At 31.5% G+C, this 22195-nt stretch overlaps 1 protein-coding gene across 2 annotated transcripts in view; it reads left to right on the top strand.

The window, feature by feature from the left end:
• The first annotated feature begins 2582 nt into the window (after positions 1 to 2582).
• The window catches only part of LOC138942034 (dipeptidase 1), a 93775-nt gene continuing 74162 nt past the window's right edge, over positions 2583 to 22195 (top strand). For both annotated transcript variants that reach the window (XM_070312065.1, XM_070312066.1), the window contains exon 1: positions 2583 to 3177. In XM_070312065.1, coding sequence (XP_070168166.1) covers positions 3172 to 3177 — 6 coding nt within the window. In that variant the 5' untranslated portion in view covers positions 2583 to 3171. The remainder of the gene's footprint in view (positions 3178 to 22195) is intronic.

Here is a 22195-nt window from a genome sequence, read left to right as displayed (position 1 = left end):
GTTCGAGGTACACACATAGGAGAGGCAAACGCGGCAAAGGGTTATCACTAAAGCGGCAAACGCGACGCAAGCAAAATTACAACGCGCATTCGGCGATCTCTCATAATAAAATACGCGCGAAAGAAGTTGCTCCGCATTTGCGCTTTAATTAAAAGTGTATCGTGCTTTTGTCGAATTGTGTGCGCACGCGTGAGCAAAATAAACGTTATACGGCTTTACACGAAGACTGTACTGACGTTCGATTAATCGTTATTTTGCATTACTCTGTTTGACGATTCAACAATCGCGCGCAGCCTTTTATTTGCTTATTGAAATATCCATAGTATTCTCGTGTATGCGTGTGTGTGTGTGTGTCTGTGTGTGTGTGTGTGTGTGTGTGCGTGCCTCGTATATTATTAAAAATTTTTTAAATACGTGTATCTTTAGATACTCGCCAATTAAAAGTATCTTGCATTACGCATGTTAAGAGAATGCGTAGAATCTATAAAAAAACTAATATAGTTTTTAATAAATATAGTATAATTAATACTCATATTTTTAATATTAAATATTTAATATAAAAAGAAAATTACAATATAAAGTATTAAATTTAATTTAATAAATTCTCTTTTAAAGAAAATTTTTTAGTATCGTTAGCCATGAAGAATTAAGACATTATAATAAAGGAAATATTTACTTTGCAGATAATATTGGGTCGAACGGAAAGTTTGTGTCGTTTTTGGCTTACAAATGGAGACCGAAAAAACGGCACAAATTTTCTGTTCGACCCAATATATAAACATATCTCTCTCTAACACTTTCGTTTACTGTATAAGTAGAATCTATATTAAACAAAGTACTCTGTCAATATTTCTTCTACTTATAATAAGACACGTAATATATCTAAAATTTCTCGCAGCATATGAAATAAAAAATAAATCATTGCTTCGACAATCATTGTTTCAACGATCATAGACAATTGTCATTCGCGAAATAATTTCTCGATCAAAACAGGGAGCTTCGAAAAATACACGGACAAAGCGTTCTTGTGGATGATCGTCTTTTATTGGCGTACTCCTAGAACTCGTTTTTGCGCATGGAATTAATTAAAACGCACAAAGTAAAAGTAATGTCCGAGTCCCTTCCACATCCATATGAATCAGCTTGCACACCAGCTTCGCGTTCACTCTGTCAAAGCACTTTGCGGCCGCCCGCAGTGCCACAATTGTGCTCAGGTTGACCACAAGCGCGAGCTTCTCGCAAACTGTGCTCCGACGTAGTGGCATTTTCGTCGGTTCGTCAGGAATAATTAATGAAAATTTGTCGACATTTTCCCCTCCTTCTTTTTCACACTCACCTTTTTCACGAGTTGAAGACACATGTTCCTCGCGATCGACGATAATACTTTTTATACTTGCCGTAAACCTTGCGCCACAAATGCCACTGCGATATACAATATATCAGTGCGCATCGTAAAAGAATTTAATAACGTATGAATAGAAGTATAGATCTACTACTAAGTTGTAGCGGTCGTTGATTCTTTTATTTTTACGATTGATTTTCTTTTTGTATATTTAAAAGCGGCTTCTCTTAACTGAAATATTATACTATGCTATCAATAATTTTGCAGTACAATATATTGAAAAAGCTTTTTTTACGTTTAGCAACGGCCATTTTAATTCCATTTTTTTTTTAAGTGAGTTTATTTGTATAATATGTATAAAATTATTATTGAAGTTTATGCAAGAAAATATTTGATCAAAATAATTTATTTTCATTTTACGTAAAATTGAAAGAAATGGTGCATAAAATCGGCTAATATGCGCTTGTAGCCGGAAATGGCGGAGTAATTCATTATCGATCAATCATTGGAACACCGACGAATGTAGCATTATATCCGCACTGCCATTAATATCGATATCAGCTTTCGCGATTAACGCCGATTCGCGATGGATTAAATTCGGTTCAATCGTGCGGAATCGGCACTTAATGAGAAAGTAATTCACTCCGCAAGCATAAAGCGGAAAAAATTCGTTGCTCTTTCTTTATTAATGAGAAAAAAATAATGTGCCAATACACTTTGATAAAAGTTAAAACTTCAAATTGCTCTTTATAATGTATCGTAATTAAAGCTGATAATTAATAATAAAACCATAATTAAATTCTAATAAATTTAACCTCACATATCACACAGATAGACAAAACGAAACATATTTTACATTAATTGTGACAAATAAAAGTAAATAAACATTTTTATAATACGTTTATAACATTAAAATTTGCATTTCCATCGAAATAATATAAAATTTCAAAAAATTTCTACTTTTGTCGCGCATTAATCTCATAAAAAGAGACAGGAATCGAATGCACCCTGCGCAAGCTTTAAGGCGCCGCAAGCTGCCAAATATCTGGCAGAGTTTTCCTCGGTGACGCGACTCGCCAGAAGAAACTCTTTCGCGGAGGATGGGCGATAGATGCGCGGCGTTGCGCTCGCTTGGGTGTTTCGAGGCCGCGTAGTAGTAGGGAGCTTGCGCCTAGCCAGACCGACTGGCTCGAGCTTGCGAGCTTTCTAGCAGCAGCCAGTCGCCGGCTGCCGGGCCACGACCTCGCATCATCCCGGCTGTTCGTTCACTCGGTTGGATGCTGCGCGAGAGAGAGGTTCCGTGGACCACGTTTTCGCAGATCTTCGAGTTTGCGTTCGAGCTTTCGATAGACTATATTCTCTATTCGCTATCTCCTCCTTGCGCCACGAGCACATCGCAAAGAGGGGCTAGAAGTTTCGTTAGATGTGTATAAAAATTCTTAACGATGCGCAAGTTTTTCCATGGTTGTCTTACATTATATCCTTCGTGAATTTGTTTGACCAACTCATACTTGACTTATCTGTCAACTTAACTTTAACAATTATTCCGTACAATTTTCGAGATATCAAATAAAAATTGAATGGACGGTCACGGAGATTAGATGCAAACTCTATACGTGAAATTCGGACGTATAAGAAGTATTAAGGATTGCGGTATCAAAGATTGAAGGTCGGGGTCGGGTGTGAGAATTGTCTCGTGCAAAAACAAGTGACGCCCATCGGTTGTTTTTCCGAGTAACAGCCGAGTATGGCGGATGGGTGACAGACGCGAATTCACTACAGGCTGAAGGTGTTTTACAGCGTCGGTGGGACCATGTGAGACTTCAACCATGAGGGTGAGTGTAATTACGTAAAAATTTCTTTTACACCTGATAATCGTTTTAATCTTTAGAATTTTCGAGAAGCTCCTCTTTCGTCTCATAATATTTTTCGCCACACTCTACAGAACAAATACGAATCAAGGAATATTTGCAAAAATGTGCAAATCGAATGTTAAAATTTATGAATTAATCAGTATTGTGGATAAAAATATATATTGTATACAATAAAGCGATTAAAAAAATTTCAATTCATCTGAAATATTCTCAGATAAATTAAAACAATTCTTTGTTTATATTATAATATACTATATTTTTAATTATAGTACGGCGATTGTACATGTAAAATAATAACAATTAATTTCCATTGAGCGAGCACATGGCATAATATAATATCTTGAAATAGTTTTAATTATTTTATCCTAACTAATCAACAATTTATTATTAACTAGAAGCGATTCAGCAAAATTATTTCAATTGCAAAATTTACATGAGCGTACGGGGTTGCGCTTTGATGCCTACTATATATATATATTTTCGTTTCACATGTTGTAAACCAAAAAGAAAAATAGATATATTGTAGAGATAAGTTTTAAACTTTCAAACTTTACTATAATAAAATATGTATATAGTTAAATTTCTTATTTTTTTGTTAACAGAGTCCAGGTATTTTCAAAAGATTTTCGTAACGAGTAACACTTAGAAAATATATTCCAGAAGTCTAATTAAGAGTAATGTCAATCTTTAGCTGCCTCTATGGAACGAGTTAAATGTTCGAATGCGACAAAACTTCTAATAAGGAATGATTTAAGTGACAACGAATTAAAATCATCTGGGGAATTACAGTAGGTTAGCTATCTGGTGTCCGTCGACCCCGTGACACCAACGCCACAATACCCCCAGGCGAATTTTCATCCATGCTAGTTGGAGCGCAGCGTGGCATAACTTCCACTAACTTAGCCGACTCCGATTGGGAAGTGTCCCTGACTGCGGTATTTGGGAATGACTTAATCGATGATACGTAAATTTTGTATTATCTTAATAATTTAAATACGAGCTTTAACATAATTTTCGAGCATAATATTTTATAATTTGACTTGTACGCGTAATACAATTTTTGTAATTTTTTTTATTTCGCTCTTTATATTTTATACGAAGTGTTTTAATAATCTTTTTACATTACGTTCCTTGTGTTAAAAATAAACGATAAAATATAATTACGTTTAAGTATAGGATTTTATTATATTCTGCTTAATTTATGTGCTGTATAAAAATTTAAAGCTTTATGTGCTTTCCGAGTATGTAATTAAACTAATTGAAAGAGGTTATTAAATGCATCTTCTCCGTAATGCTGAAACTATAACGTTAGACTATTTGAGCCTATTAAAAGATGCAATCGACTATGATAAACTTGAAAACTCAACGCGTACTAGGTAAATTTGGCCGCAAACTTGGGTGGTAAATTTTATTTGCACGGCTAACACGTCGGTACTTGCCAAAGATTTTCCACTTGATAGTTTCAGGCATAGGTTAAGAAGAAAAAAAGATAAATGTTTGAGAGACACTCACGGCATACTTTACTTTAAACTTCAGTTGGCACGAGAAATTTTGGAAAGTTCCGGACAGGTGTCGACGAGAAAAAAAACCAAACATCCACCAAGATAAATTGCATATCTCGCGTCTGGCAAAAACATTTTAAAACTTTAAGCGGTAAATTAAGCTTCAAGTATCTCTAATTCTACGTTGTAAACGTCGTCTATAAAATGTAACTCTTCTCGTATAATCGCAATTCTACTGTATTTTAATTATTAAGAGTTTGCAAATGCTTAAAATTAAAATGAGGATAGTCTCGCATTTCCGGTGATCCGTGAATGTGTGAAACAACGTGAAAATGGGAAACACACAGGTAAGAAACCACCAATTAAGAATCAGTAATCAGCAACTGCTCTCAGACTTTGGCGAATGCTGTAATCTGCGAGGTTATCTTGTGCTTCGAGCTTGATATTTATATTAGCAATGCAAATTGGAGTTGTATGCGGATAGCATTGCTACAACCACGATTACATAACATTCTGTAAGTAAAATAAGTAGACTCGCATAAATATGGTTACGTATGTAATTCTCTCTTATTTTAAATTCAATAAAATTAAATTTTAATCAAAATAATTTATGTATAAAAAAAAAATTCGACCTCTTTAAACACGTGTTTAGCAAAAATTATTTTTCCTTTGACGCCTCAAACAAAATACAATTTCAATTATTCGTTTTTTTTTCTTTATCTAAAATAAACTATTTATTAACGTAAAATGTATGTTTGAAAAAAATATTTCAAACAAAATTATTTCAATTTTGTGTGTATGTGAGAGAGAGAGAGAGAAAAGCGCACAATGCAATATGCGCTTTCAGTGTAATACATGTATACACGTATCGTTGGAGTTAATGCAATAATATTTGGTTATATACAATTTGTTTAACTTTCTAAAATGATCAGAAAAATTCACGATGATGTTACGCTATTCATATTTTATTATATTATTCATCCTGGAAACGATTCAAATTTAGCAGTCTACAAATCATTTCAGACAAAATTTTTGGATTATTTTTTACAGATTATAAATAAGTTATAAAAAATAGATTTTTCGTCTAAAAAAAAAACTCGCTTAACGCCCCTGCGATATTACGATCAAACTATATAATACGACTTACTTTACAATTTTAATTCAAAACAATATGCTTTATAAATATATGTAAATCTCGATTTAAAGCAATTTACGTAATTTGTTCCAATGGTTTAAAAATGCGTGTGAATCTAATTGTCTAAAACTTATTAAAAGTAAAATTGTATATCGATGTAATGTTTAAGTTCAACTATTATTACAGTAAAATCAAAATTGTTTAAATCAAGTTGTATGATCTCTAGTAATATGATGTAAATAATTTATTTATAATTGTAAATATTACATTATTTTATTTGATTAATATAATATAATAATTATTTGATTAATATAATAAAATATTTATCAATATAATACTGACATACCATAGATTGTTTATGCAACACATACACATATGTCAATAACAGTTTCAAAAGAAAGATACAAGTGATATGATTTTTGATATTGTTAAATATGAACGTTTCATAAATTAAATTAGAGCATTTTTTAAATAGCATCTCGGTTAATTATATTGCAGAACTCGTAATTAATCAATTGAACAAAAAATGTAATACGAGGCATGATATCAAATGCAATATGTAAGTACATGTATTTCCATATTATCGCATACGTATAAATGTTAATGCGGTAATCGAGCGAAGAGCAGATAGAAAATAGCTCTATACGTAAACCAGTTTATTATATTACTTGCATTTGCCTATAATACTTCTATTAAAGGCAATATTTAAACCTGGCGTAAAAGAGCATTCTACTAAGAATAAGAACAAAATTAAAAATCTTACGATATGAATTGCGTAACAGAACAATCCCAACAATGTGAGAAACGTTTTTTTTTTGCTTAATATTTGAATTTCAAAAAATGCTCTGGTGTTATGTATATTCAAAAGCCAAGTTGAATAATGTATTCATGCGACGAATGTATCAACGAATGATTGGGCCATTTCATGATATCAGCGAATCATGTTTTCAACAATCTTATTTACTGATTTATATTCTTCATTTAATTATTTATTTTAAAATTTCAATTATAATCAGTAAATATAAATTTTATGTTAAAATTTCAATTATAATCATTAAATATAAATTTTATAATATACACATATTATATATTATATCATTAAAAATAAATTTAATTAATTAAATTAATTAAATTTAATAAAAAAATTATAATAAATACAATCAATAATTTATGTGTATAATCGAAGGTATAGATGTTTATATTCTTTTATATAAATACATTTTGTCCGTCCTTTTTTTGAAGATTTTATAATATAAAAAGTCTGATCTCTTTTTACAACATCTATGTAACATCTTTGATTTTGAATGATTTTCAAATCAGCGACACTTAAAAATTTCAAAAACAAGCAAAGAAAATAATCCGTAAAATTGATAGCAAAATAAAAGTTTCAACAACAGAATGCACAATTTCATTATTAAAAATAATAAAAAATTTCAGATAAAAGTGAGATATATATCGATAAAATAAATAAAACCAAACAGAGAAGTGTTTGACGGCTAAGTCGACGAGAGGATCTCATCGACAAGTCAGTACGTCGCGCGATTTGTATAATTCCGTCTAATTATATATTCCCTCGTTCGTCGAAATTCCCGTTTTCCATCCGAACGACCACACTTGCCGTCCATCGAGACACACTTGGATGGCAGCCGCCGGTTCAAGCGGAACATCTTGTATCGCTTGTCAATAAATTGTACGACGATATCGTTAGCATACGTATTGCGTTTTGCCCGTGTTACGAGCAGGTATTACCGCCGCCGCGGATTCCACCCAGACAGTTTTATATCCGATACGTAATAGAGAGAGATATTACACGCGCAATAAATACATTCTCATAAAGAGGAACGACACGCAAAGTACACCTAACTGAAAAATCGCTACGTAAGAATCCGCGTATCGTTTTAGTTTGTTCAGATTGACACAATTGCAGCATATTATAACAAGAAACGCATTTGATACAAGGGGAAAAATGTCAAAAGAAATATCAGTTCCATTTTCTAATATTCGTTATTGTATTATTAAAAGACAAATACACACGTACCAAAAATTTACTCAATTAAAAAGAGACAAGTGAGAAAATCAAACCGCATTTATTCACAAATAATAAAAGTTTCTCGCTGTTTGACTAACAATAAGTCGATCTTTGGGTCTCCCGTATAAGCGAAGAGAATCAAGAGATGTAAGAGTTCTAACATATCTAGAGCGGTTGTTATAGGGGCAAGCCGTAAATTGAGAAACTTGGAAATTCCTAGTCTCACCAGATATGTTGCCTTGCACATAGGGTGCTGGCGTCAAAGTGTTCTTTCAAGCGATTGGAAACGTCACGGAGTAGTAAGCCGTTCCACGAAACAATATATTGCAGAGCACTTTGCAAACTACATTTCGAGATGAACAGTTTAGAAATAATATTTCAAATAATCAATGCAAAAACATTAAGAAATTTTTAATATTATTTTAAATGAAAATTTCTCCGCGATCAAATTTGTTTAAAATTATTATTTTAATTATTATGTAATAATTTCAATTTTTGCATTTAAATATTTTTTATGTATTTGTACCTTCTCTCCACCATTTTCATATATAGAAAATAAATTTTTTAATAATATTTTACTTAAAAACTATTTAACGATTATTCTCAATAATCTGCATTTGACGCGTAGCTGCTGGAATCTTTTTATCCTCCATTATAAAAGTATAACAAAATATATTATGCGCTTAATATCTGCAATCTCATATAATTTACATTTCTGATTACATTGCTAGTGTCTAAGCGAAATGATATCTTCAGACCCCAAGCTACTGTGGCGAATCCATGACGTGGATTTGTAATACTGTAATAACTCACAAATCCTACTTACGACACAATCCAACCCAGCATTCGATCGTTCGACGCGACACGGCACGGCGCTCCAATTGGGACCACAAGTAATTTATTTGGGTTCGCCAGCACGAGAGCAAATAATCATTCAGACTCTCGCGAGCACGACGCGTTTTCATAATCCTCTTACATTTTCGGCGAATTGGGTCGCCCGAAATTATACTCTGTTATATTCGCGACCGGCTATTCTCCGCTGTTACATCTCACATACATACATTAAATATGCAGCACGAATGAAACCTACCAATATACGAGATTTTTATTCAAAATTTTGCTCGCGAATGTGAAAATTATGTGTAACGTTATGTATAACGTTAGTCATCCTTTAGTTATCATTTAAGATTTAAGACAAAAAAAAAAAAAAAACAAATCATGAAAAGAAGAAATTTACAAAGATGCGTTACAAAAAAATAAAACACTAAAATGAAGAAACGATTGCAAAGAGAAGACTGTATCTTTTCGATTACGTCTCTGATCTCGTTTCCAATTTCCAATGAATGTTTTTCATTATTCTTTCTAATTAATTTTTTTTTAATTATCTTAAAATAAGTAACAAGATATTTATGTTAGAATTAAACGTTTCTTTAGATTTAAAAATTTTTATGTATATTTATTGTTATTTTTTTATATTTATTGTATATATATATATATATATATATATAATATAAAATTATTATCTATTTTATTTTCGCGATATATATATGAAAATATTTCGAACCAAAGTACTCACTCTGGCATCTTTTCTCCTTCCTTCTTTTTATTCTCCTTCTTATTATTTGACATCTATAAAAAATCTTAAAAACAAATCCGAGATAAGGATATAGGAAATTGATTGTCAATCTGACAAGCTGTCGTCAAAGTCTCGATCTCAAATTGGCGGATTTGCATGTATAATGTAATCACGCTAATCGACTAAAAAGATTCGTACGAACGCGGCGCGTGAAGAGTATCAGGTGGGAAAGGATTAAGAGATTCCCGCCACTTCTTGCAAAGTATTCATAAGCATTCTGTAACGAACTCAGGCGCAGCAAAAGTTTTCGCAGCGCCTTATAAGCTTGAACCCCATTACCATTCATGGCAATCAGAGAGCTGATCGAAGATTTATCGTAAAGCGCTGTGCTGTATCCTCGGAACATTGGGAAAATAAGAGAACTTGTAATGTGATATAATGTGTTTCATGATCACTTTCATCTCTCGCGTAAAACGATCAAACATTTTTCGATTCAGTACTAAATACTTATATATTGATATTTTACAATATTTAGTTATAAAATAAATGGTATATGAGTAGTTTTCTCTATCGCAAACTGTTAAAAAATACGCGTTATATATAAATTTTAATAAAACTCTAAAGATAAATATTATATATGTATCATATATTATGTGCAATTCGCAAGTTGAGGTCAGCCAAATTTTTCAGCATTTGCAATAATAATGAAAGTATAAAGTGTATATACTATATATAAAGGAGAAACATCGCAATTTACTATGCTTGTACTGTCTTTAAATTTAGATAGTGAGTAGCGTTATAACTCTCAATTTTTTCCACTTTATATATCCTATTACGTTAAATTTATACTTTCGTATGTTCTCAACTAAAGCTGATTGTGATACAATAATTGTGTTTCAATATATTTTATATCTCTAATGACATTGAAGAATAAAGAAGATACGCTAAGATTCAGTAAGATAGTTGTAAATATAAAAGTTAATTCTCTACAAAACACATTAGTGCAGACATGCTATATATTGTGCTGTTTCTACAATAATCAAACTTTTTTCTCTTTAAAGCATATTTTTATTTCATTTACAATACATAAAACGGAAAAAAGTATAGCCATAAAAACTATACTTTTTATACTGTGTAATAAAAAAATTCTATAAATGTCTAGAATTTTGTGAAATAGAATTGTTTACTGAACTGCATTTTTTATAAAAAAAAAATGAATTATCGTAAAATTCTATATGTTATTGTAATTTCTTATATTCTAACATACCATGTCCTACAATAGCTTGAGAAAAGTCTAACTAGTAACAAGAAATAAGAATGATTTATTATTTATCTTCTTTTCTCTTAAAAATTGATTATTTATGTTACATTTTGCAAATATATTATTCGTTATTTTAGAATTAGTTTAAAGTAAGTAAAAAATCGATTTGATTAAATAGAGAATCATCACCTATTTTCATTATCTGCTTTCGAAAAAAATGATTCAATTACAAGGTGTTTCTGCTTTGTGGTTGCGAAAGCAGTATGAGAGAAGAGCGACTTTCGTTCCCTAAGGAAATATAAATTTCAGATCGATTGAATGAATTATGGATATATTGAAAAAAGTGGCTAACCGGTACTTTTTTTCATTAAAATGTTTAAATGATTTAGCGGGCACGCGCAGCGGACGAAAAATGTTTCTTTGCGACTAAGAAAGGAAATGTAAAAGACAGAAACGGAAGTGACACTAAATGGAAAAATATAATATCCGCGCGGCAAATATAATATTATCTCTTTTTTTTTAATTTTACGCTGCAAAAGCTCGATTGATATAAAAGCCGGCGAGCAACTTAGACAAAAAATAACGCATTAATTACAAAAAAATGAGATAATAAATACGCGGGGACCGTTCCAAAGTGAATTGCATTTGAATCGCGGCGCTCGAGGTTGAGAAATATCGGGAAAAGTTACGGTTGAGTTTGCTAACAAATGCGAATAAAGATTTAAATATAGCTCTAGCTCTCATTCTACTCGGAAATTGATTTTCTCGGAAAAGAATGAGCACAACTCAAGCAATGTGACTTTATTAAATTAATGAGATTCCGTGCTGGACGAGCGGTTTTAAAGATTTTTGAAGATGAAAAAAAATATTGGTTCAAGTTATACTAATTAATTGCATAAATATTATCAGTGTGATTATTGAAAATAATTCGCATCAAGGAATAATTTAATGCATTCAGCAAATTTATCATATTGCACTTTAACTAAATTATAAAAGAAATTATGAAAGAAAATTTTCTATTAAAAAAAAAAAAATATATATATATATATATACATTAGCTTCACAGTATATATTCTAAAATAAATACAAAAATTCAGGCAATCAATGGCAGAGTATTACAGCAAAATACAATTTGAACGCAGAATTGAAAAGCACTAAATGTTGTAATGCGAAATGAAACAGCGGAAATAAACGGATAAGTAAATAAAAATAAAAGGGCATCGGGTCAAAGAGAACGATGTTTGTATAATATATGAAAATTTTGAAGCCATCCTCTCCGGGCATCATGAACGGGAGAGACCAGCCAAGAGGCGAAGGGATACAGAACGATGGGAAGTCAGGCGGAAAGGTCAGAGAGTGGATGCACTCCGGCGAAAGGAGGTCGGAAAATAAGAAAGAATTGCGGGTCACATAGGAAGCAAGACGGAAACTGGAGTCGTTGGATTTTCAGGATTCTTCTATCCTTCCTACGTCGAGTCCTCCTTATCACCGTTCGTCTCTTTCAGTCAGCTTGTTTTAAAAGTTGTTTCTTATTTATTCATGAATTACGCGACCCGACCCACAGCATCAGAGGCAGACGCGCTGTACAAAACATATCGACGGCGAAACTTTCTATCAGCTATCGCAGAAATCCCATGTTATCGCGGACTAGAAACTGGCAGGATTAATAGATCGATCGATCGATCCTCGAGTGCACAGCGGATTTCATGCTCGAGATACTCGATCGATGAGAAACTTTTAAACGCGATTGTAATTGGACGAAACGATATTGCACCTGCCGCAGTGCAGATACAATATAATCGACTTAATAGTATTAAATATTTTTTGTACTAACAATAAATTAAAATCTATATGTATGTTATCTGTATCTTTGCTCTCCTAGTACCGTTCTCGTGCTAACAAAGTGCACCGAAACATCAGCATGCAAAAAATGTGAAGGGCACGTATAGAGATATGCATTTATGTAAGGACTATGTATAAGTATGCATTTTTTTTTATAGCAAAGCAAGTTTAATTCTTCTTAGCAAAATCGATAAAGCACATACAACGGTTTATCGATGTCTCATTGACATTCGAGGGACAGAAAATAAACATACATATATGAGACACACATATACATATATCATATATATTGTGTATATTTTCTTTTGCTATTTTATCTTGATGTCAGTTCTCTACCTTATATTTCTACCTTTTTTTAATTTAATGTTACAAATTGCATTTAAACCTAACGGGAATTGATATCGCAGCTTCATTCGAAATAATCGAAAAATAAAAATCGAACTTTGAAATCGAATTTCCGCGTTAAAACCTTTCTTCTACTGTTCCCCGCGATCGAATAGTACGATGCGATTCCAGGCGACCTCGAGATTCACGGCACGTTGAAGGACTTAATTCGCGAAACGTCCAGAAAGATGGCAAGCATGAATAATCGTTATGCCACGTCTCTCAAGCGACTTTTGCAGGCTCGGCCGTTTCAAAGCGGGGGAAACTATCTATTACGGATCATTATCGAGTCTCGATCTATAATCCCTGCGAGCGTGCAAGCTTCTGAACTGACTTCTGGTACATTATTGAGCGATCGATCGATTTTTGAAATTGTATCATCCTTAAATCGAGTCGCTTAAACGCTAACATATCAAAAAAAATTTCTAGAAAATCAATATAATTGCTTTAAAAATATAAAAGTCTTATACAAAATAATTTTTGTAATTATAATAATACATATTGTTTTTTATATTTTTTTATTTGGTCTCTTGTATAAAAAAAAACCATTAATACTTAAATATTAATCAAAATGTTAATCTAGTGGATTGTAAAAGTTTAAAAATAAAAATAATAATATAAATCTCTCTCTCTCTCTCTCTCTCTCTCTCTCTCTCTCTCGTCTTATTTCATTAAATAAAGATTCAAATTAAACTCGAGTAAAGTATTACATGCTCCATTACTACAACGAATTCCCCGAGGTCTCTAACTGACACATAGGATGAACAAAATCCAGTTATTTACGACTATCGATTGTTGTTGGTGGAAATGTTTCCGTGCTGTAAAAGTTTCAGCTAATTTAATTAAACTATAATGTTCTTATCGAAATTCTTCGTACAATGTAATCGCCTAACCGCAATAACGAACTCGTTGTTCCTCTAATAGCATTTGCCAGAGAGAGAAAATGCAAAATTTAATATCACTCTCGCCAATATCAAGTCGCAACACCCGCGATCGATTCCTATCGTTTATCAACCCGCGAATTAACGTACTTCTCCAAATGCGCATATATATGATGTTTCTAATAATATTATAAAATCATCTATTATGATCCATTATCTAAACTCACAATCGACAGTGAGCAGACGCGTCTTAATAGCGGCTTGATAAAATCTGTCCAATGTTTATTACAACCTAATCTAATATTGAGGCAATACACTTAAATTTATAATTATTCGTGTATTAAAATATGTCTGTTAGCAATAAGGAATTCAGAAAAAAATTTAAGAAAAGAGAAATGAAGAATACAATTATTTATTATACAAGTGAATACTAATCAAATGTAGCGATAATTTTTGTTATTTATATTACATTCTGCTAATAATTTTCTGATTGAAGAAGCACCTTTTTTCTCTTTTCTTTCTCTTCCGTTTCTCTCTTCTCTTCTCTCTTATATTGCACGAAATCCAGAAAAACAGATCGATATTTTTATTTCTCAAAGAATAATTCATGAATTCGCGAATGTGGCCATTAATCGATAACTATATCATTTTTCGCGATTTGTGTCAGAAAACTCGCATGGTTCAATGTTCTCTGATTTACGGTGTATCGAAAGCTGGTACGCGTTACTGCAATAAAACAAACATTTCGTCAACGTCGTCTAAACAGAGTATCATAAATCGATCTTGATTACGTATCGCGCCCTATTTAGATACGCTAATGCAATGAGATTCTACGCTCGAAAATATTTATCGAATAGCCGTGATAGCGATACTCCATTACAATAGTGAAAGAGTAATAAATTCCCAACGAGATAAGACAATTCGTCCGTTGCCTCTGGAGAGAAGGAGTCACCACACTCACGGAGATTTATTTCCTCATTTTAAAAATTTCTGATGCACTCGATCATTTCGAAGCTCTTTTATAATTCATACAAATATTTCTACGAGTCTTTCCATTCCCTAAATGTATCCCGAAAAACGCGCGAGTTTACTTAAATCTCTTACTTCTTACTTCAACAAGCAAGCAAAGTATATCTGATTTGTTGTCCCAATGCGAAGAAGATACACTTCATAAATCATCGATGTTAATGATTGACAATAAATAGCTCATTGATTTATCATAATATTTAATATAATATTTGTTAATTTTATGTCAATTTAAATTACTTAATACGTAAGATAAAAAGCTCTTGAAAATACTGTATATATATATATATATATATATATAATTATATTTTCCCTCAAACAAAAAATGTTACAAATTTGATAACTATTATAAAAATAATTATAAAAATTAATATTATATTTTTATTAATTAATATAAACTATTTCTCTCTTACACATTTTATTTTACATTATATTTTAGAATTTATCTTCAGAAATTGATAAAATATGTATAATTTATGATATGAAAAAAATGTAAGAATACTTTTTATATAAATATTTCTTCTAACTCTTTATGTTAAATATTTATTTTATAATTTCTCTTTTTTCTTATCTTTCTCTCGTTAAATTTTATTTTTTAATGAGTCATTGTTCTAGGTTTTATATATGTATGGTATATAACGACTTTTATATATTCATTTTGTAATTAATTTTTTATACTCCGATATTTCCATTTATCTTTTTTATTTTACTCTATTACATCTATGCTTATCTGAATGTTTAATGTGCCATAACTAACTAATAAAAATATTAAATATTTACATCAATTTTTTTAAAATGAAGATTAGTGCAATAAATATCGTATCGAAAATTTTTTGATACATATTTTATAATGAATTTAGATATTATGAATTTAGATATCATGAATATCGCATAATTACATGGCATTAATATAGATTTGCAATTCTCCGACATGCATCTTAACTGAGCCAGCTGTCCGGCTCTTCAGGAAACGCCTTAGGCATGTCATTGTATATCTAAGTGTTCCAAACGTTTACAGAATGTCCCCGAGATGTGCCATTGTCTGTCCAAATATCTCTAGAATGTCCGCGCGACGCTTCTCGGACACTATTATGCTAGTTAGGTCAGAGTACATTGTGTGTCTGTTTATTACGTAATCACCACATATACAAGCTCATTTAAATATACATTAACGTGCAGCTGTACGCATCGCGTGCATGCATACGAAATGCAAATCGCACAATATATAATTACATGTTATATATTTTCAGATTGGATATTGTAATATATTTCCAGATTGGACTCTACACACATACGTAACATAAGATTATGATGCATTGACAGATTATATATCGCCGAGAAAGAATTAGATTAGAAAGTATTTGATCACAAGACAAATATAAAAATTAAATAATAGATATAAAATATTTCTTTACCATTCTCTGCCAAAGTAATAATCGAGTTTCAGTTAACAAAATACTGGCAGGCGATTAATGTTGTTGCTAATATATATCTTAACAATCAAATATTTGATTTAAATTAATATATAATGAAGTAGAATTAAAGTAAAAGTTCCAGTTAAAATTAAAAAATATTTTCGTAATATAAGTAATATAACGTGAAGCAAGCAAAAATTAGCAAAAACTCTTGCAGCAAGCAAATTAGCAGAAAGTTTTGCCAAAAATTAAGTAATCGGAAAAGAAGTATATACAGAGCATGCAATAAATCCGATACGTACTTCCTCAGCTGACTGGGCATTCCTATTCCTATGCTCATCGTTTTAACTCCTATATTTTCATATCGCGAAATATTCGCACGGGTATAAAAAAATTTCTCGTTTTATTCGTTGATCTATCGTGAATATTCGTCTGAACTCACAACCGGATTTCAAACCGAGCATAAAACCGGCAAGCATATTCGTTGAGCATATGATTTTCCTCTCTTTTTGTTCTCCCCTGTACTCGTCTTTCGCTTCTCCTTTCTTGTCCTCCTTCTTTTAGTTTCTTCTCTTTTTCTTTCCTTCTCTCTTTCATTTCTTCATAATATAAAATTAACAAGCAATGTCGTCAAAAAAACATGCAATTTTCTTAATTCTTTTCTTTTATTATACTTATCATTTTTCGTTTTTTTTTTTATCCTGTTTATCCAAACTTTCTTCCCACATATACATGTATTTTGCTTTTTTTCCTTGTACTATTGCTAATTGTATCTAACTAAATCTGTTTTTTTTTTCTTCTAATGCTATTGTTTCATATATTATCTCTTTTCTTCTTCATTCCGTTTCTTTTTATTCTGTTATTCTTACTCTCCCTTTTCTGTTACATCTTATTGTTTTCTTTCGATACTTTTCAATTCGTTTTTGCATTTGCTATACAATTTCTTTTTTTTATTTATTTGTTTTCTCGGGTATTATTTTTTTTTGGTTTTCATCTCTTTTTTAAGATTTTTTTCTTCTTCCACATTTTGCGTTATTATTTTCTTCCTTCTGTACTTTTCGTTCGTTTCTAGCTATGTAATTCTCTCCGTTCCTTACTACTTTCTTCGTTTCTATCTTTAATTCTTTTTCTTCCCGCGCTCTATTTTCCGCTTTTCTCCTCCTGTTTCTGTTCTCACTTTTTCTCTTTCATACGTTTTACACTCTTTTCTTTCGCTATTTCCTTCCGTCTTTTTGTACTCTATGGTAACTTTTCTCTGTCCGCTATCACAATTTCACCTTGCTGAGTATTCGAGTTTACACCACCTTTTGTTCAGGCTTTGAAATTCTCCGCAATTACGAGGCTCGCGGGAAGTACCACCTGTCGTGTGACACAATTTCTTCGTAGCTCATTGTTATCGCTCTTTCTCTCACTACATGCGAAACAGTTAACGAGCTGGCCCCGTATCGATTTTACGCCAGATTTTGTCACGTACCTCGACGATTCATCGGAGATGCAATAATACACAAAAACCGAAGACCCAGCGAACTGCCTGAAAACCAGGCAAGTTGACTTTTTCAAATGTTGACACAAGAGCTGTAAAAACTGCTCTACTGGAAACGGTATTTCGCAAGAATACCGAATAATATATATATACCGTACTTATGCACCTAAATGCGTACTGCATTTTCATCGTTGTTAAAATCATGCCTACACTTGATTAATTTTTTAAATTAAATATAGATCTATTTTACTCTACGTATCATATAGTTGACATACTTAATTTTCATATCAATTAAGCAACTTATTGTAAGAGAGAGGAATTATGTGTACCATATATATATACATGAATTATATTGTATATATTTTATTAGAGTATTTCTTCTATATATTTCTAAAAAATAAAGAAACTATATATAAATAATCATTGTTAGGAATTCAAATCATTATTACATTTATCATGAAAATATGTGTAACATAATTGTAACATTGGTTATAAGATATAGTTTTATTATGTTATTATTATTATACTATTTTATTATACTAATAATGTTCGAAAATCAGTTTTGCAATTATTGAGATATTAATACGCAAACGAGCATTAAATATGCTTTTGTCGATTAATAGATTCTCGTCTACTCGGCTTAAAGCGGATTTTCGATTTCGTATCGTTATAGGACATGTAGCGTCATATATTTATAGAATAGGTACGCCGAGAACGATTACATGGTTGGTGGGATCTGTAATATGTTGGAGTTACACGCGGTATTTCGAACGATAATATCGACGCAATTTATCTTTAATATACACAAATTTTGCTGATAACGTTATGGTTATTATTTTGCAACTTTATTACCGTACTGCACGTGGCTGCTTCTCGTTTCGCGGCCGATAATGTTGCGCAACGAGTAACGGTTCTGACATTTTATCGTCAATGTTTTACGCTCGCCGAGTATATTACATTTGCAAAGATCTCCAATCCCTCCCCCCCCCTCTCCCCACCCCGCTTCCTCCCTGAATATACGTTACATTTTTACGATTTAATTATAGATTATATTTATGAATAATCCACAGCGAGACATTTCTATTTCTATCTCTATGTGACATGCGTTATATTACTACTCTATACATATATTAAAATATATAATATTGTATTTTTTAATTATATTTCTTGAAAAATAGAACATATAAATAACGCTATGATTTTATTATAAAATTAGAACGATTCTTTGCTAGAACTAATAATCATTTATTACTGAGAACAATTTATTGAAAACAAAAAAAAAAAAAAACTAAAGAAAGAAAATAATATTTTAAAAATAGAAAAGAAAGATACTTCTAACGAAGCTTTCCTCTCAATCACAAAAATAAATACCTTGAAGTCAAAGAGAACAGCGAACAGCAGTTCAGAAAAGATATAAATTTCCGAACGATATCTTCGAGATGCAAAAAAATGTCATTGAGCTAATTTACAATTGCAAACTGGAAGATGACGAAATTCGGACAAATTTGCTTAAAACGGCGTTCGATGAGCAGGTACTCTAAATTCAAAGCGGTAACCAATGAAAGAAATCAGCACCCTGGGATTCCAACAAGAGATTCCCAGATGGCAAGAACGACCTATATTACATCAGCTTCCACGCACTCGAATACCGAAGAAGTCGTTCGTTGCATCATTGGTAATGCTCTCCCGGCCGTATGTTTCGCGTAATTGCGGAGAATTTCAATGATGTACGAGGCGAACGTTCTTCCATGTAAGTCAGCTCGATTTCACCGATCGTCGTGAATGCATTTTTCGGCATCTCGATCGCTCTTTTTTTTTTTAACAAAAGCGCCGAATAGTGGAACTTTACTTTGTAATTTCAGAAAATTCTTCGGTTATTTCCTCTTATTGAAGAAAAATATACGCGCCCTCAAATATAAGTTTGATTAATAGTTCGCTAAAATATTTTCCATTGATGGGGGAAAAGAGATTCGAATATCTTTTACGGAATATAATAATTAGTCAAAGAAGTATAAAATATCACACACACAAGCAACCGGCTACATTTTACTTAATCGGAGGGAGTATTTCAATGATATGAAAACAGATTCGCGTTATCCGACCGTTGTAAATTCAATTTCTCTTCTCAGTACTTAATCGCACTCGCGCTAATTATCTCGTCGCTTAGTTAAAAAAAATGGAAAGCGAATTAATTAGATTGCCGGATAAACGCTACGTTCTTATAGAATAAGCACCGCGTGCTTTTAAACTTTTGCAGCGCGAAATTTTGCAAGAAAAAGGAACATGTTCTTTCTCTCCAATGTCGCTCGTATTTTCATATCGCTGTATAAAACTTTGACCTCCTCCGGTTCCTTTGTCGTGCGAAATACGATATTGCGCTGTTTCAGTTTCGCTTTTGTGCAGAACGACAGAGACGCGTTTCATTTATCAATATTCTTAACTCTTTGTTGCCCGTCAAGTGTTGGGCAACGTTCAGAAAAGTTTTCACTCTCTCGTGTTACTGTTCTCACAGTAAATGATAATCGGAATTCTTAATCCCGTAAAAACTTACCGAAAGAGTAAAAATATATATATCGATCCTGACAGTATCGTCAAATAAACACATAATTTTGTGCGCAAAATTTCTTCTTATTATTTTATTTATTTCTGATAATTTATATTGTAAAATATTAATAAACAAAGAATTATTATTATATTATTTAACTCTTACCTTAATTGTTTTTTTATTGCAATCTGCTTTTGATTATCTGAAAATAATAATTTTCACTTTACTGTATACATAATAAATTTTCTTCAACATTGATTTGACAGGATTTGTATTTATTGTGCGTATTATGTTTTCTTAATATTATATTAAATCGAACTTAAAAAATTAAGCAATAGGTTAAAAAGCAATCAAAGTGTTAAAAAGTGCAAAAGCTCTATTAATATTTCCTAAGAAGCTCGAAGTTGCGACTTATGTAAACTCCGTGTTGTAACGATAGAAAGAAATTTCACAAGACGCCGATATTAAACCGGCCCGAGTATGCTCGTATACCGAAGAAGTTTGCATGGGCGGCAATAATCCCATATAATTGCGGGGAATTTCAATGACGTACAAATACAACAGTTGCTCAAGTATAAACTGAACAGTTTTTATTTAATATTCTTATATTATTCAGCTTACAAGCCATTGGAATGGCGTCACAAAACTACCGTGAGCAACATAAAATGTTGTGTGAACGTATTTTTAAACGTGTCTCAATGTCATTTCTAGAATAAAGATGTCTCTGGAATGTTGCAGATACAGACTTTTTAATATACTACTTTTAAAAAGTTTAGTTTTCTTAATTTTTTTTTATAAAGTTAAAAGTTTAATAATTAAATTTAATTAAATAAATGTTTAATTAAACAAAACACATATTATATATATTTGATTCAAATTAAAATATAAAATATGCTATATCTCTCGTATTCTTTTTTGGTAAATTTAATGGAAAAAGTATTTTTTGTAAAGAGTTTTTCTCATAACATAAAATTAAACGTTATTATTGTAGAATATATTTTTTTGATAAATTTTATTCTGTGTAGCAAGATAGGATTCTTTAATAAGTAGTATATATTTAATAGCATGCAAATCATGCTATTTCCATGCTGGAGAAACATATTACATCTATAGTTATATCGCGTCAGGTGGATAATTTTCATATATTTAAGTAGTTTGAGATGGTAGTACTGATTATTCTCTATAATTGCAAGAAACTTCGTCGCGCATAAACAACACATAAACGTCTAACAAAAAATTATCTATACCTACAACTCACACATATTTCTCGTTTAATCAATTTAAATTATATTTATTGTTTTTTATCGAAACAACGTTTGCTTTTATTTTTTGCTGCTATTTCTTAAATGTTATTGACCATCAACCAAAACTATTATAATAGAAAACACAAGTTTATCATAAATAATAGCCACAAAATAGTACGTATTACATTTTGCCATTTTTGCAAATAATAATAGATATAATAAAAAATGTTTCGCAATTCTTAGAATTGACAACGATAAGAAGCAGAAAGAAGAAATTATACAGAATAAAAGCTTTAGCTTTAAATAAAAACGCACAAGGTAATGGTCTATAAGCTCTCCAAACAGAACGTATTTAATAATGATAATAAGATTAAATGATAAAAGTTAGATGTAATTTCTTCTGTACATACTCGCTAACTTTTAAAGTTAATAAAATTCCAGATAAAAAAGTGATGCAAACTCGGATATAAAATGTATTTTAACGAAAAGACACGACAATTTCAAAAGATGCAGACTGAAACAAGCATGTTACTTCGCATTTTTCTTCCATTCGTAGTAGTTCGCCGCAATTAATGCTAATCTGCGTATAGAATAAATGAAGGAAGAAAATTGAGGAGCAAGCCGACAAGAGCGACGGGAGGTCGCATTTTGAACGG

This window comes from Polyergus mexicanus, unplaced genomic scaffold (assembly GCF_030449975.1).
Source record: "Polyergus mexicanus isolate NDT 795.1 unplaced genomic scaffold, iyPolMexi1.0 SCAF_21, whole genome shotgun sequence".
Lineage (NCBI taxonomy): Eukaryota > Metazoa > Arthropoda > Insecta > Hymenoptera > Formicidae > Polyergus > Polyergus mexicanus.
The sequence above is the reverse complement of the archived record's forward strand: the minus strand, read 5'-3'. Positions and strand labels throughout refer to the sequence as shown.